Source organism: Thunnus maccoyii, chromosome 18 (genome assembly GCF_910596095.1).
Source record: "Thunnus maccoyii chromosome 18, fThuMac1.1, whole genome shotgun sequence".
In the NCBI taxonomy this organism is placed as follows: domain Eukaryota; kingdom Metazoa; phylum Chordata; class Actinopteri; order Scombriformes; family Scombridae; genus Thunnus; species Thunnus maccoyii.
The window spans coordinates 3,334,877-3,347,305 of record NC_056550.1 but is presented as its reverse complement, the minus strand read 5'-3'; the positions used below and the strand labels follow the sequence as shown (position 1 = coordinate 3,347,305).

Here is a 12,429-nt window from a genome sequence, read left to right as displayed (position 1 = left end):
GCAAAGCTGGCTTTCCACCAGTTGGAGAAAGGCAATCTAATCTTTTATGAGACAGACTTGAAGAACAGTGGCATTCATTTAAGCAAAGCATCTGTGTACTCAGGGGTGTTCACACAGCTCTTTAAAGAAGAGGATGGGCTGAATGAGAACAAGGTGTTTTGCTTTGTACATCTGAGCATTCATGAGTTTTTGGCAGCTGTTTTTGTGGTCCTGTCACTCTTTAATGACAGCAAGAATGTGATGGCTGCACCGCAAACACTTCTCCAACATCTGCAGATGGTTCTCAGAAAGGCATCTGCAACAGAGATCTGTATGAAAGCTGTGGATGAAGCCTTGCAGAGTCCGAATGGACACCTAGACCTGTTCCTTCGCTTCCTCCTGGGCCTTTCATTGAAGTCAAATCAGGATCTCTTACAAGGCCTGCTGAAACAGACAAGAGGCAGCACAGAGACCAACCAGAAAATAGTGCAGTACATCAAAAAGAAGATCAGGGAGAATCCCTCACCAGACAGATGCATCAATCTATTCCACTGTCTGAATGAACTGAAGGACTATTCTCTAGTAGCGGAGATCCAACATTACCTGAGAACAGGAAGCGTCTCCACAGCCCATCTCTCTCCTGCTCAGTGGTCAGCCCTGGTCTATGTGTTACTGTCCTCTGAAAAAGACTTGGATGTGTTTGACTTGAAAAAATACTCCAAATCAGAGGAGGTTCTTATGAGAATGCTGCCATTGGTCAAAATCTCAACAACTGCACTGTAAGAACTTGTTTTAAATTATTTAAACACATGCATGAATTATATTTGTAATACTTTATGCACCAACATTATTTTGTGGAATTTCCTATCCCACTCTCTCTAATTCTAAAAACAGACTCAACCATTGTGAGCTCTCACACCTGTCTTGTGAAGCTCTGGCCGTGGTTCTCAGCTCGCAGTCCTCAAGTCTGAGAGAGCTGAATCTAAGTAACAACAACCTTCAGGATTCAGGAGTGAAGCTGCTCTGTGCTGGATTGGAGAGTCCAAACTGTAGACTGGAAACTCTCAGGTCAGTATTCCTGAATCTAGTCAAAAGATGTGCAGGATTATATCAACTTACAGAACGTCAAGCCTTGTTCTGTTTACCACAGTATTTTATCCACTCCCCTGAAGTGCTTTACATGACTGTTGTTTTTTGATACTACCAATAAGAGGCATCAAAGTCAGAAATAATTCAAATCCTACACACAATGGCTTTATGTAATTGAAATTTTGCATTCAGTTGTTTCTCTAACTTACATGTGGACAATAAATTCACTACTGCAAATACTGCAATTAAAGCACTCTGTTTAGGCCAATACATGATTGCCTAAATTGATTGCTCCCCATAATAATTCAACTTACACAAAAAGAAAGTGTTACTTTTGCTATCCAGAGAAAATTATGTTGTATGTATGTTATGCAGTTTTGCCTCTGGAAAAAAATCTCATGAGATCTCCTAATGATGGCTTCTGTACTCTCATCAATTTTATACAGTACATCCAGTTTTGTATATGTATTTTGTAAGATTACAGTGCAATGTCATTTAATTAACAAAGTAATGTGACCTTGCTCTTTGGTGTAAAATTACAAATTTGAAACATGTTCTTGATAAACAATGGACATCAAAGCAAAAGAGTCAGAAAAAAATTAGGGGTATCATCCAACTTCAGAGCTAAGAAGAAAATAGACAAGCATTAATGATACACTGCCACCTGCAGGTTGTCAAGCTGTCTGGTCACAGAGGAAGGGTGTATTTCTCTGGCCTCAGCCCTAAGCTTCAACTCCTGCCATCTGAGAGAGCTGGACCTGAGTGACAACCCAAAACAAAAGATGCCATATATAAAAAAGGGACCAAGGCCTCTCCAACAAAGTTCTCCACAATTCTATACATCGTACAGTATATTATTATTATTTATTAATTAATAATTTACACTTAGTTGGCTTTATAAATGCGTGCATTATCAGGATTTAACGAAAATGCTAAAATGTAGGAGGGTTATAATTTGATTAGCAATGTAGATGTACCAGGCATTCAATGCCAATGCAGCACTATGATTAATAATATTGTGTTTTTGTTTTTAATTGATTTTAACCTGCAGGATGTACTTACTTTTGTAGAAATGGTGTATATAGTTATGAAACCACATGCCTGAATCAAACCATTGTAGTTTCATAACAATGTTACATGCTATATAATAGAACAGTTATTGCTCTACAGTACATTTGCTATACTTTTTCTATGTAGTATGCATATAGCATTTCTATTAGGTGTTTTTTTAATTGCCAATTTTTCTCTTAGACCAAGATACTGTGAGCTAACAGAGGCATGCTGTCACAATGGGTGCCACTCCTCCAGTCTGAGACAGCTGGAGCTCAGTAACAACAACCTGCAAGATTCAGGAGTGAAATTGCTCTGTGCTGGACTGGAGAGTCCTCACTGTAGACTGGAAACTCTAAGGTCACTTCACTTTATTTAATACAGTTTTTGTTACTATGTTTCTGTTTCCATTACATCTCTGAAGATGAATAATAATCTTGTTAAAATGTCATAACTCAAGCCAAATGCTATCAGGTTGAGGAAAACCAATTTCAAGCAAAAGAATTCTTACTAATTATTCTTCAGGCTCAGTTTGTGTAACCTGTCGCAGAGAGGCTGTGAAGCTCTGGCCAAGGTTCTCATTTTCAAGTCCTCCAGTCTGAGAGAGCTGGACCTGAGTAACAATGACCTGCAAGATTCAGGAGTTAAGCTGCTCTCTGCTGGGTTGCAAAGTCCACACTGTAGACTGGAAACACTTGGGTCAGTATTCCTGAACCTTTGCTTCTACATAGCAATAATCTTATCAGAATTCCAGCATGCCAGCATGAAAGTGATGAAGTCCATGGACTTTTTTTCATGTGCTCTCTGCAGGTTATCAGGCTGTCTGGTCAAAGAGGAAGGCTGTGCTTCTCTGGCCTCAGCTTTGAGCTCCAACCCCTCCCATCTGAGAGAGCTGGACCTGAGCTACAATCATCCAGGAAACCTGGGGGTGAGCCTGCTCTCTGCTGGTCAGGAGGATCCGCAGTCGAGACTGGATACTCTCAGGTATAAACAGTTCTTTCGCTGATTCCCTCTACAGAGCTTCCTGGTAACACAATAAGTTGCTCAGTTTTGGAGATCCTCAGTTCATGGTCAACAGTGGTTGATTTCTAGTGGAAGCTAATGTTAGCTGTGATTGTGTTAGTCTCATTTATTGTTAACATTCATTGCTTTACTCTTCTCAGAGTTGAAGCACTTCCTGTGTGCTTCAAAGAATGATTGTGCTTGAAATGAACTAGTTTGTACATAGTATCATTTGACCATGCCTAAAGGATAAAGTTTTGCCTACCTGTTCTGAATGGCCACATGAGGTGGGGCAAAAAGCTTGCTATCATGTATAATGTATGATTTTACATAGCATGCCAGCATTCTGGATTCAGAGGTGCGACGTGTAACACAACAGCTTCAGCTCCTTTTCCCACCAAGTCAGCTGTACCTTTTATACACACAGTCGATGTGGCTCTGTGACTACCCAGCTTACTGGCGGAGCAACTCTGCCCCCCCATTCTGTGTCCATAACCTTTATACAGAACAGTGAGGCGGAATAAAGGTACAGCATTCCTGCCTTGAACAGGCTGTAAAAAAGGGGCTCTTGTCTGAAGTTGCAATTTGAGAATTATATTCAGAACCATCTTTTCCCTGGCTTTGAACCAATAGCAAATACATGAGCAAGCTTGTGTTTAAAGGAGAGCTGGTTCAAGTTGCTGTTTTTTTGCAGTGTAGGCACTGTAATTAATGTTATAAATTGTAATGTTAGTTCTAGCAACGCAGGTTGAGCAGCAGCAGGGTAAAGACCATCAGACCATCTGGACTGACCCTACAAGGCTTGGATTTGTACCCAACCACACCAGATTGAGATGAAGAGGGCTGAAACACAAGCAAAAATGTGGGATCTCCTAGTTTACTTAGGTGCCAACACCAACCAAAACAACCAACAGAACACCATTTGGAAAAATTGCTATTTCAGAATTGTTGACAGCTACCACACTCTTCCACTCATGCTAATGAACAACTGAAGGCTGAGTAGTTTGGAACTAACTGTCTATTGAGTAGAATGTTCAGAATCAATCATAATATTCCCTTTTTTTTGCTTCAGTGTTGATCATGCTGGAGAATTCAGGATCTTGCCTGGGCCAAGGAAATGTGAGTACTTCTCCCCCCTCACCTATTCTACTATCCTCACTCTACCCTTCCCATCCTCTACCCATTTGTTCCATCTGTTGTGTGGCCTTTCTATGCACAGTCCTGATGTCCTCACTACTGGTTGCATATAATGTATCATCAGCCATCTATAACTTGAAGATTTACATTTGTTTTATGTTGATCCTAGAACATTTAAGGCCTTTGGCTTACATCTTGTTGATTAAGAATCTTAATATCTTAAGAATATTCAGAGACATGCTCACAATATAATGCTAACAAGCTGATGTTTAGAAGGTATAACATTTCAGGGTATAACCATTTCCCCCATCTTAACATTTGCTAATAAGCACTGACTACAAAGGGCTGATGGGAACCTCATTAGTGTTGCAGTTATTTAAACCAAATATTGTTTCAGTTCATCCTGAGGGGCATTCTATCCAATTTCACTCAAAACCACAAATGTCAGCATGGTGGAAAAAAGTCAAAAGTTACCAAAGCCATCAAGATACATCATCTGGAAACCATGAATGCCTGTTTAAAATGTTGTGCCACTTGGTAGCAAATTTCATGGCAACCAATCCAATACTACTGAGACTGCTTTGTGTGGGGTAGGAACTCATTCCCAAATTGATAGGAACAATCTAGCTTTTTGTAGCACGGATCTATTGCCTCATACTTAGAAGATGACTCCTCAAACTCATTAGCACACGTTATATCCTGTTAAAGCCAGGAGAGCAAAACAAAGATACAAGCCTGAGGATTTTTCAAAACCTTAGCTGCACTTTATTTGTTACCTAATCTATTTTCAGATTTTCAGGATTAGAATTTCAGTGATGACCACACCACCAGGCCTGTGTTCAAACCAAAGAATAATTCCATTTTTATATATGGGTATGAAACATGGGTATGAGCAATTTAGCCACTGAGCACTGGTTGAGATTGTAGTTTGATGTAGAGTTCAGCGGCCGAAGGCATGCAGCATAGGCCTCTCACCTCTGTACCCCTGCAGCATCCATATTAGGTATACAGTGTAGTGCCTTTTATATATAGTGCCCCCATTTTATGATGATGCAAGCAATACATAATGATTTAGTGAATTATTTGGGCAACTTTTGGACAGATTGCCATGAAATGTGATACATATATCCATGGAGTCCAGGGGTGAATCTCATTGGCTTTGGTCATTAATGAGTTAATGACTTCTCATCTACCACCACCAACAGGTCAAATATTTCACTCATCCAGTCAAATATCTCAGCATCTACGTAGCAGATGGACTGGCACAAATGATGCCTATGGTAAACATCATACCAGCTATATATCAGTGTGAGAATGTTAGAATGCTGACGTTAGCATTTATCAGTGTGCTTCAGCGCACAGAGCCACTAGCATGGCTGCAAGTTTTTGGCTTGTTAAGAAATGGCAGCCACCACATATGCCTGCCAGCCATAGACACTGCTGTCCCTGATTTCCATGCAGCTTTTAAGAAGTATGTTGGCTTTGACAGCCTGAAAAAGAGCTTTCAGCATCTTACAGTGAATCTTATCCATCCCTTACCTCTTGGCACAAATTAGTTTTTAACTCTATTGTCACCTCGGGCGGGGAGAAAATCAAATGTTCAAAATCCAAGGAAAACGTGATCCTGAAAATAATCCTCCTTAGCCCCAATAAAATCTCTTGTCATTTCAAATGGAACAACTAAAATAATTAGTCTCTAATTTCCAGTTTAAGGTCCACTTAAACTTGAGACAGTGTCTTTTTTCTCCTGCCAGATGCCTGTGAACTCACACTGGACCCAAACACAGCACACAAGATGTTCCTCCTGTCTCAAGACAACAAACAGATGACAGTAGCAACAAAGGAGCAGCCATATCCTGATCACCCAGAGAGGTTTGAAAATAGACGTCAGGTTCTATGTACAAATGGCCTGACGGGGCGCTGTTACTGGGAGGTGGAGTGGAGAGGACCAGCTTTTGTTGGAGTGACATATAGAGGGATCTGCAGGAAAGGACGGGAGGATGGCTCTCTGCTTGGTTGGAATGACAAGTCCTGGTGTTTAGCCTGCAACAAGAGCACTGCTTGGCACAACGGGAAGGGCACAGTCGCATCTACAACTTCCTTCCATGGTCCCAACAGAGTAGCAGTGTATCTGGACTGGCCTGCTGGCACTCTGTCCTTCTACAGAGTCTCCTCTGACACACTGATCCACCTCCACACCTTCCAATCCACTTTCACTGAACCACTCTACCCTGCATTCAGGGTTTGGGGGACTTCTTCCTTTGCATTATTGTGCACTCATTAGTGACTAGAAACTGGTGCAGACAAAAGCTATGAAAACTAGTTGTAAAAATTGAAAAATGACTAAATGAAATGAGTAAAACTTCATTATAGCTACTTGAGATAGTGAATTTTTAGATCGTCTTTTGGTTTCAGTCATTGACAGTGTCTCCCCTTAAGCCTCCATAACATGTTGAGTGCCTCTGGGTTCTCTCAATCACACCATACGCAGACCAAGGATGTGCAGAGAGCCCAGTATTTGTATTTGTATCTATTTTTGTTGTGGCAGGAAAATTATTTATATTTGTATTTGTATTCAAATAAAATGGAAATAGGTGTAAAAATCCATTTTTTGTTTTTATTACACTTTTAATTTTAGGATATTAAAGTGCTGAAATAAGTGTTCGTGAATAAATTATCTTATGAAGGAGGTCCCCACAGCCGATCTCGAACTCAAGTCTCCCAGATCATAGATGACTGCGCTGAGTACTGAGCTAATACCAAATGCACTGCAAATGTACAGACAGACCTCTACTTATTTATACACCCATAACTCAGAGACAGCACAGCATATAACGTGTAGAGAAGAACTTCAAAGGTGATTAATGCTTTGCACCTTTCATTTATTGCCTATTTTTTTACAACCTAACTTTGTGGAAAGGAGAATGGGAACAACAGGTTACGGAGAGTCCCTTGAAAGCACCTTGCTTGTGTCAGTGGTTCAGCTTTATCTCTGGGGAACACCCCCAACTCTGGGGGTGATGTCCAAATAAGGAAATGTGTGTCATGTCGCAGGTGGATGTGACTCCCCTCCTTGAGACATGCTGATAGATGTAACAGCGGAGCAGAGGGGAGAGACTGAGATAGTGGTGTAACCAACCCAAAAACTGGTATTTGACATGTTTTTTTTTCTTCCCGAAAACAAATAATTTTAAAAATATTTGTATGAAATAAATGTTTGTGAAAAAACAACTATTTGTGCTTTGCTGAATAACATATTTGTATTCGGGCACACCCCCAATGCACACAGTGTTGCATTTCATTGTTACAAGGACAGTATTCTCCTCATAAAACCCAGTAACCTCTCTCATCTGTCCTGTCTGGTTGGGCCTAGATGTCAAGAAAATGTGAGAGACTTTCATAAATTTCCTTTAATCCAGTTCTGAGGGGGTTCTTATTGGCCCAGAAAACTTGCATGCACAGATCAAGCCATATCTTGTTGCCATTGCTAACAACATCAAGCCTAAGAGGTACTAAACCAATCAGGCCTCAATTTTGAGATGTAATTACCTTGAAGCTCCTCTTGGAAGAAGTTAGGATCATCATATCGTGCGAGGTTGCGATTGTAATGGTGCACTTGGTCCAGTCGTGCCAGCACTTGCTGATAGCGTACGGCATCCCTTGCCCGGCGCTCTGCTAGCTGCGCAAGGTAGTACTCCTCTTGCATGCGTGTGTGATGTTGAAGGTCACGCTCCCAGCGCTCCTCTGCCCTCTTTTTAGCAATGCGCGTAGCATTGCTTGCCAGGCGCTCCGCTCGTATCTCTGGTGGTTCCTCTGCTCTCCTTTTAGCATTGCGTGCAGCATTGCTTGCCAGGCGTGCAGCTCGTGCTTCGTCTGACTCAGCTGCACGTGCACGGCGCTTTGCCTCCCGCATCCGCTTCCGCTTGGCACGACTATCTTTAGGCATATTAGCATCAGTAAAGGTTGTCTGCAACAAAAATTAGATGTCACAGTCAGTGGTTAAACTCTGACTCTGAAAGCACACTAGGCTTGGGTGGTATCACAGCATATTTATCTTATTTATTTCTTTTTTTTTTTTTTAAACAGAAAATACCGTCATATACCATATACTCCAGTGAAATGTCAGGAAGGTATTAAAAAATAGATACCACCCAAGCCTTATGCACACTACTGTCCATGTTCCACAGTGGAAGATGAAACTGATGGTTATAATCACACTTCAAATTGCTTACATACGGTCAGTTGAAAATTTTATGTGTTAACACTTACCAGACAGCCATACTAATTATTCAGAATTTCAACTTCATACAGAGCCCTCTAGAATCAGCAAAGGTGGTCTGCAACAAAGATTAGATGTGTAAATTTAAGTGCATTGAGCTGATAAAACCTGTAACTCTTCACTTTAAGTAAAATAACAAATGCAGGACTTTTACATTTACTTACTTTTACAGCGTTAATAGTTTGATTATTAATAGTTATATTTTACTTAGAAAAAGGTTGACAAAACCAACATTCCCAGGCAGAGAAAGTGGGCCTTCGTTATAAACAGATGATAAACAGTGCAGATTATGCTTCAAAACACTGGGGAAATACACTTTTTCAGTTGCGTCGACTCATCATGCAGGCTGAAGTGTTTGAATTAGGCTAACTGGTGAAATCCACTGCAAGGCTGGGATCCTCCCAGTGACACTGGCAAGTAATGGCACCTCAGTGGCAGTTAGTTGCACCTCACTGGCAGCCCTTGACAGTCTGTCGGCAGTTGAAAGACTTGCTGTAAATTAGGATGGGGACAAATTTTATGCCTTTATTACATGGACCACGTAGATATGACAAGAAAACAGAGGGAGATGCAACAAGACTCCATTGATGGATTCGAACTGCTGACATTTGGGCAGCAAGTGTCTTAACCAGTAGGCTACCGGAAAACACAGTACTCTTTCATGTAATGCTTTAATATTCATTTTATACCACTTCACCATGTCAATGTCAGTTGTCACGCTACTGCTGTCACAGTCAAATAAAATTGTGAGAACAACGTGAAGTCAACTTTTTTTCTGAATTTTATTTTTTTATGTATAAAGTAACCTACATGTTACTAACCTTATGTTTGCTCAATTATGCTTAAACCTTTGTTTATGCAATTAAGTGTACATAACAATTTCACTCTTACAATAATAAAACTGAGGATTAGTAAAGAGTGTATTTTTGTACCTTTTTATTTCAAAGCAGGCAAATCATAACCTCCTGGGCAGAAGAAATAGCATAAATAAGTACAATACTTATTGTCATTGTTGGGAATTGTTGGGTCTCTGTAAATTAAAGAGTACGGTCTTGGACTGCTCTATGTGAAAAGTGCCTTGAGATGACTTCTGTTGTGATATGGCGCTATATAAAAAAAAATTGATTGATTGATTGATTGATTGAATACAAAAAAGTAAAACAGGGGACGGGAGGAGCCAAGATGGTGCCAGTGTGAGACGCTTTCTGCACTGGCAAATCTTTTTTCGTTCAAAGCTTGAATTTGTTTGCCCAAGAACAAGAACTATGTAAGTAGTTTTTCTTTTCGTTAAGAACAATGCGTTGAGGTTGGTTTCTGAATCTTTGACCCATCTTGACCTTTTTTTTCCTCGATTTTTTTCTATCAGACTTTGCCTACAACAAGCTGAAGTCTAAAACTCTCATAGCAATATCCCACTGAAAAAGGCACAACGCCATGAGGATCCCTCCAATGCTGCTTGCTGAAATTAATGAGATTTCTGAGTCGCAGCGCTGATTTATGGAGAAACTGGAATCCATAGAGGAGACCGTTTTCCAAAACTTGAAGAATATCCAAACTCTTTCTGTGCAAGCTGCAGAGAAGAAGGTAGGGGGTTGTCATAAGGAGTGGATCCTTTGGAGCTGCAAATTAATACTTTGTCTACTGAAAATAAGAAGTTAATGGAAAAAATGAATGACATGGATGCGTATTCCAGGCCCTGGAACTTGAAGATCTCCAGGGTTCCCAAGTGTGAGGGTGAAAATGTTAAATGACTGTAACTGATCTTTTCTCCCATGTTTCTCCTGGGCTGATGTTAAAAACTCTGAGATTCTCAAGCAGAAAAAAATAAAGATGTTGGAGGACTTAACTCAGCAGGTGAAGGATGAGCCAAGCTGTGGCCACTGGTGGTGGAAACAAAACAAAAGAGCAGTGGTCTATTTGCTATCATTGCTGGTAAGAAGGTCTCTGTAGAGGACTTGACATGAAGTGACTGTATGATTAAGCAGAAGCAGTTGTTTGGGGAAAGTTAACTTTAAAGCATGTAGGCTGTCTAATAAGCTACATATTTTCTTTCTTTTTCTGAAAACGAAAGATGGCATGAGGATAATTTTTGGTCTTTACTTTTTATGGAGGGATAGCTTTAAATCTTAACTTTGTTCATACATTCCTGGGAGTATTTGCATTATCATTTACTGATAAAAAATATCTATGTAAAGTATCGATCTATGGAGATATATTTTCTTTTTACCTTCTTCTAATGTGATTCAGTTTCCTCTAATTCTCTCTGGTCAGTTTCTTTACTGATTGCTTAATGTAAAAGTTGGGCTTTTGAATTCAAGTTTTGCGCATTTCTCTCAACCTTTTTCACAACAAAACCTACTGTTTGAGTAGCACTGTTTGTCTTGTCTTGTCTTGTTTTTCTCTTAATGTACAGGGAGTATGAGATCTAAATAAAAGAAAAGCTTTATTTTTATTTTGTAGTGATCAAAATAAGGATAAGGATGTCATGAAATGCATTCTTCTTCAAAAGATTAAGCATTTTGGTGTAATCAGTGGGGAGGAAAAACTATGTTTTCTCATGGTTCTATATTTTCAAGGGGTGTTTTAATTTTGTTTCACCTTTTTTTAATTTAATGGGAGGTTTTGTATACAGATGTTTCATATGCTGGCAGGTGGATTTTAGTGGCAATTAAATATGGTGAATGTATGGTTTTAATGCAAGAAACTCTAAGGTTACACTCCTTCAATTTTTGTCTTATAAAATTTTGCAATAAAGAAACAGATGTCCTTCAGCATCCATCATTACTGGCAGTGATTTTAATGAGGCTCCAGATAATTTTAACCCTGTTATATATGATTTTTGTGGTAGGCTATCCTTAATAGATACTCTAATAATTTTACACCCTCATGATCCACCTCTTTACGTGGTACGAAGCAGATTTAACAAAAAATCCTTTTTAGAATTGTGGCTTATTTCTGATAATTTGACCTCTTTTATTCAAACATGTAATATTACTGCTACTCCTTTGACAGACCTTGCTAGAATAGATATTTCTTTCTCAAATTCAAATTCTACTCTTTGCAACAAACATGGATATTGGAAATTAAATTCTTCCTTTCTACCACAATCAGCTTATTGCTCAGGTATTAGGCAAATTATTATTAAATTCCAGCCAATGTCTGAAGTTACAACAATGTTAAAATGGGAGTTATTTAAATATGAATGTCAAATTCTCTCAATATGATTTGGGAAGCAGTATTTGAAACGATCAAAACAAGGCTTATGTTGACGATATAAAAGATTTGAATGATATATTAAATATACCAACAAGTAATGAAGAAAAAGAAAGAAGACACTCATTAAGGGAAAATTTAGATCCTTTTTTCCATACAAAAGCAAAAGGAGCTTTCATAAGTTAGAACATGGGGAAAGACATTCTTCTTTCTTTTTTAATCTGGAGAAAAAAATGTGGTGAGGCAAAGAACATTTCTGCATTATATATTGATAACAGTCTTTCTAAGAATGAAAAGGCCATTTCCTCGTTTATCTATAACTTTTTTCACAAGTTATACACTTCCTCCTTTGACCCTCATGCTTATCATGTTTTTTTTTTTTTAAAGTAAAGTCATTTATCCCAAAAATCTCCAGAGAAAATTGTGAAATCTGTTAAAGTCCAACTACACTAGAAGAACTACAATCTATTATTACAAAAATGCCACAGAATAAAAGTCCCAGTCCAGATGGATTACCTTACAAATTTTATATAACCTCTTGGGAGGATTTAAAACACATTATTGGAAGTCCGTTGATTGTGCCAAAAATAATAAGTTAGCAAGTATAACCTTGCTTAACTTGGACTACAATTTACTTGCTACACTGCATGGTAAAAGATTAAAATTACGTTTAGAGGAAA

The 12,429-nt window shown here is 39.1% G+C and overlaps 2 protein-coding genes across 7 annotated transcripts in view; one reads left to right on the top strand and one right to left on the bottom strand.

The window, feature by feature from the left end:
• Positions 1-12,429, bottom strand: part of cbx1a (chromobox homolog 1a (HP1 beta homolog Drosophila)) — a 36,702-nt gene that overhangs the window by 21,236 nt on the left and 3,037 nt on the right. For 3 of the 5 annotated variants that reach the window (XM_042392044.1, XM_042392042.1, XM_042392045.1), the window contains 2 exons: positions 8,527-8,594; positions 7,807-8,224 (listed from right to left, as the gene is read on the bottom strand). In XM_042392044.1, coding sequence (XP_042247978.1) covers positions 7,807-8,203 — 397 coding nt within the window. In that variant the 5' untranslated portion in view covers positions 8,204-8,224; positions 8,527-8,594. Of the gene's footprint in view, positions 1-7,806; positions 8,225-8,526; positions 8,595-8,700; positions 8,804-8,850; positions 9,029-12,429 lie in introns of those variants that run through there. The other 2 variants (XM_042392043.1, XM_042392046.1) reach the window with 2 other exon arrangements.
• Positions 1,838-6,811, top strand: LOC121883646 (ribonuclease inhibitor-like). Of its 2 annotated transcripts, XM_042392041.1 has the most exons (5): positions 1,838-2,478; positions 2,644-2,817; positions 2,929-3,102; positions 4,193-4,239; positions 6,012-6,811. In XM_042392041.1, exons 1-5 carry the CDS (start codon positions 2,267-2,269, stop codon positions 6,539-6,541), a joined length of 1,137 nt encoding a protein of 378 aa, XP_042247975.1. In that variant the 5' UTR covers positions 1,838-2,266; the 3' UTR covers positions 6,542-6,811. The 2 variants fall into 2 exon arrangements, with proteins under 2 accessions (XP_042247975.1, XP_042247973.1); XM_042392039.1 differs by having other exon boundaries at positions 2,644-3,102.

Bases quoted from the DNA above. Each gene is read 5' to 3' on its own strand.
- LOC121883646 (XM_042392039.1), top strand. From the start codon at position 2,267: ATGCATATAGCATTTCTATTAGGTGTTTTTTTAATTGCCAATTTTTCT. The intron at 3,103-4,192 runs GTATAAACAGTT...TTTTTGCTTCAG, and splicing joins TCGAGACTGGATACTCTCAG to TGTTGATCATGCTGGAGAAT. The intron at 4,240-6,011 runs GTGAGTACTTCT...TTCTCCTGCCAG, and splicing joins CTTGCCTGGGCCAAGGAAAT to ATGCCTGTGAACTCACACTG.